The 2,587-nt window shown below is 53.9% G+C and overlaps 1 protein-coding gene across 1 annotated transcript; it reads right to left on the bottom strand.

Annotated features, from left to right (window-relative positions):
* Nucleotides 1-808, bottom strand: AAFC00_001458 (uncharacterized protein; the record flags this gene model as incomplete). Its single annotated transcript, XM_069340650.1, has 3 exons — nucleotides 1-483; nucleotides 615-693; nucleotides 780-808. 3 exons carry the CDS (start codon nucleotides 806-808, stop codon nucleotides 1-3), a joined length of 591 nt encoding a protein of 196 aa, XP_069204119.1.
* Between the last annotated feature and the right edge of the window lie 1,779 nt (nucleotides 809-2,587).

The raw sequence follows: 2,587 nt of genomic DNA, 5'->3' as shown, positions 1-2,587 counted from the left end.
TCATAGAATGACGCAGCAGCCAGTAGACTCGCGTTTGTCGACCGCCAGCAGCGCAGCTCTCGTGGCGGCTTCGAAGACATCGTCGACACCGTCGCCGGTCAAACTACTGCACTCTAGGTATTTCCGGGCGCCGATTTCTTCCTTCATGTCTTCGCCTTGTTTCCGTCCGATGAACTTCTGGCTTCGTTTCCGCATCTCCTCCTGGGCAACGGGATCCTCGCGGAGATCTTTCTTCAGGCCGACAAGGATGATTGGAACTCCGGGACATCTCTCGGTGGCCTCGTCGGCCCACTTGTGCTTGACGTTCTCCAGGGAGTCCGGTGTGTCCACAGAGAAGGCGATAAGGATAACATGGGCTTGGGAGTAGGCAAGCGGTCTCAGTCTCTCATAATCTTCTTGACCAGCGGTATCCCATAAGGCCAGCTGCACCGATTTTCCGTCGACCCTGCAGTCCGTAACATAGTTTTCGAAAACGGTCGGTACCTGGTTCATTCGTTAGTTAATGATTTCTGGTGACTGGTGATCATTTCAAAGGTCGATGAATCGTACATAGCGCTACACAGAGTGTCAGTAAAGAACATGATGCCGCCAAAAGCCATGATTCATCTTCTTACAGTTGGGAAGTAGCCTAACGTAAAAACACTCAATAAACTGGTCTTTCCACAAGCACCATCACCGATGATGACAAGCTTTCTATACGGAGAAATAGACACGGTCAGTACTCGACGTGAATATTGCGACGATGGCGTCGACGACGACAACAGCGGATGTGCGCGCACCTTCTTATGATGCCTTGGTCTTGAGCCATGCTTTCAGATCAACAGAGACCGAGCTAACAGAGGATGGCGAGACACGGTGGGAAAACGACAGTTGTGTCAGAAAGCGAGAGAGAAAACGAGAGCGACGAGGAGCTGGAGGTCGCGATAAAACGAGCGATGTGTGGCAGGCGGGCAGAGACCAGCAGTTCAAGAATTGGTGTGGTGTCGCAGAGCGACGAGAGCGAGAGCAGAGGCTGTGGCACAAGGCGCGCGGGGTGGGCGGGAGGTAACAATGGGGTTGGTGTACGGGGATGACGGAGAAGCGATCTCGATAGACGACAGAACAGGCGGCGACGGCGTCGATTCGATTCGCAAGAATCAGGATTACGAGTAGTGTAGTGTTTACAGTACTGCGGGATGGCAGATGGCAGATGGCAGATGGCAGATGGCAGATGGCAGATGGCAGATGGCAGATGGCAGATGGCAGATGGCAGATGGCAGATGGCAGATGGCAGATGGCAGATGGCAGATGGCAGATGTGCAGATAGCAGGTGAACCAAGTGGGGGGGATGGTTCAAGTACAGCAGAGAGAAATAGTGGTTTGATGGGAGGAACGGACAAGGCCAAAGACTATACGCGCGTTAGTGTTTCAAGCTGCGGCTTGACACAGCGGCGGTCGAGGGCGTCTCGGACATTCACTGTATGGCTTGCGATAGGGATACTTTATTTATTCGGTGAGGGTTTTGGCTCGAGATGCAGTACATAAGCTCTCTGTTCAAATCTACACGCGGCACGTGGCCGAGAGTGAAGTAGGCGTCCCAAGGTACCTTACCGAGTAGATGGGGGAATTGTTATTAAGGATAATGCAAAGATGGCACCGAGGACCATGAGCAGCAATAGTAATACCAAGTGCGAATCTTTCTAATTATAATCATTTACGATACGGGAAGGTAAGGCTGGCTGGCTGGGCCGGGCTGCCCTTATCATTACTACCTTACCTCAAGGTACTACCTGCACAGTACCTTGAGGTAGCCTTGACGGCGTGCAGGGTATATGGAAGTCTACGATATACAGTGATACTAGTATATATTCTGTGAACCATCGTAGGCACCGCACCTTATTCGACAGAGGCAAGATAGGTAATCAATGCAACTTCTCGGGTGCAGGAGCAGGGCAGGGCAGGTCAGGCTGCGGCCTTGGAGCACGTCTTGGCTGGAGTGAGTGATCTCTCGATCAGCTCGACGGACGTCTTGGCATCACTGCCTGACTCACCATGACTCGACATGACTCGACATGACTCATGCAGACCCGTCCCATCACAAACCTTCAGTCTTTCGGAGCAACCCAGCCGATTCCGCGTGCCAGCCCTACCAGCCCTGAGGCAATACTACGGGGGTGGACAAGAAGGGCAGGAACGGCAGGAAGGGCCTCTTGGTGATTGAATGCAAGGAAGGCAGGCTTGAGACTCTCTCTTTGAGCAGTAACCCAGTTACGCAGACAACAATCTAATCTGCCAGGCACCCTCACCACTTCAGCTGCTTGGTCTTCCACCAGACTGACTGCGCCCGTCCTCACACTGTGTCAGAGGCGCACGTGGCGACGTTTCGGCCCCTTCTCCCACCAGGTCTGCAATCAGAAAGCACCACATCACAGCGCGCCAGTGCCAGAGACAACGCGCCACTCCACTCCACCCACAATCCCCCTCGCCAGACACCAGTGGGCTCCTTCTCTCTCTCCTCTCTAGCTGGACTGTCGAGGCCGTGACTCTCTGCCAATCCCGACGTTGATCACCACCGCTGCGAGCCCGCAGTCGGTCACAGCGACCTGAC

The sequence above is a fragment of the Neodothiora populina genome (assembly GCF_041146345.1).
Source record: "Neodothiora populina strain CPC 39397 chromosome Unknown canker_contig_12, whole genome shotgun sequence".
Taxonomy (NCBI): Eukaryota; Fungi; Ascomycota; class Dothideomycetes; order Dothideales; family Dothioraceae; genus Neodothiora; species Neodothiora populina.
Note: the sequence above shows the minus strand (reverse complement) of the source record. Positions and strands in the feature narration are given on the sequence as shown.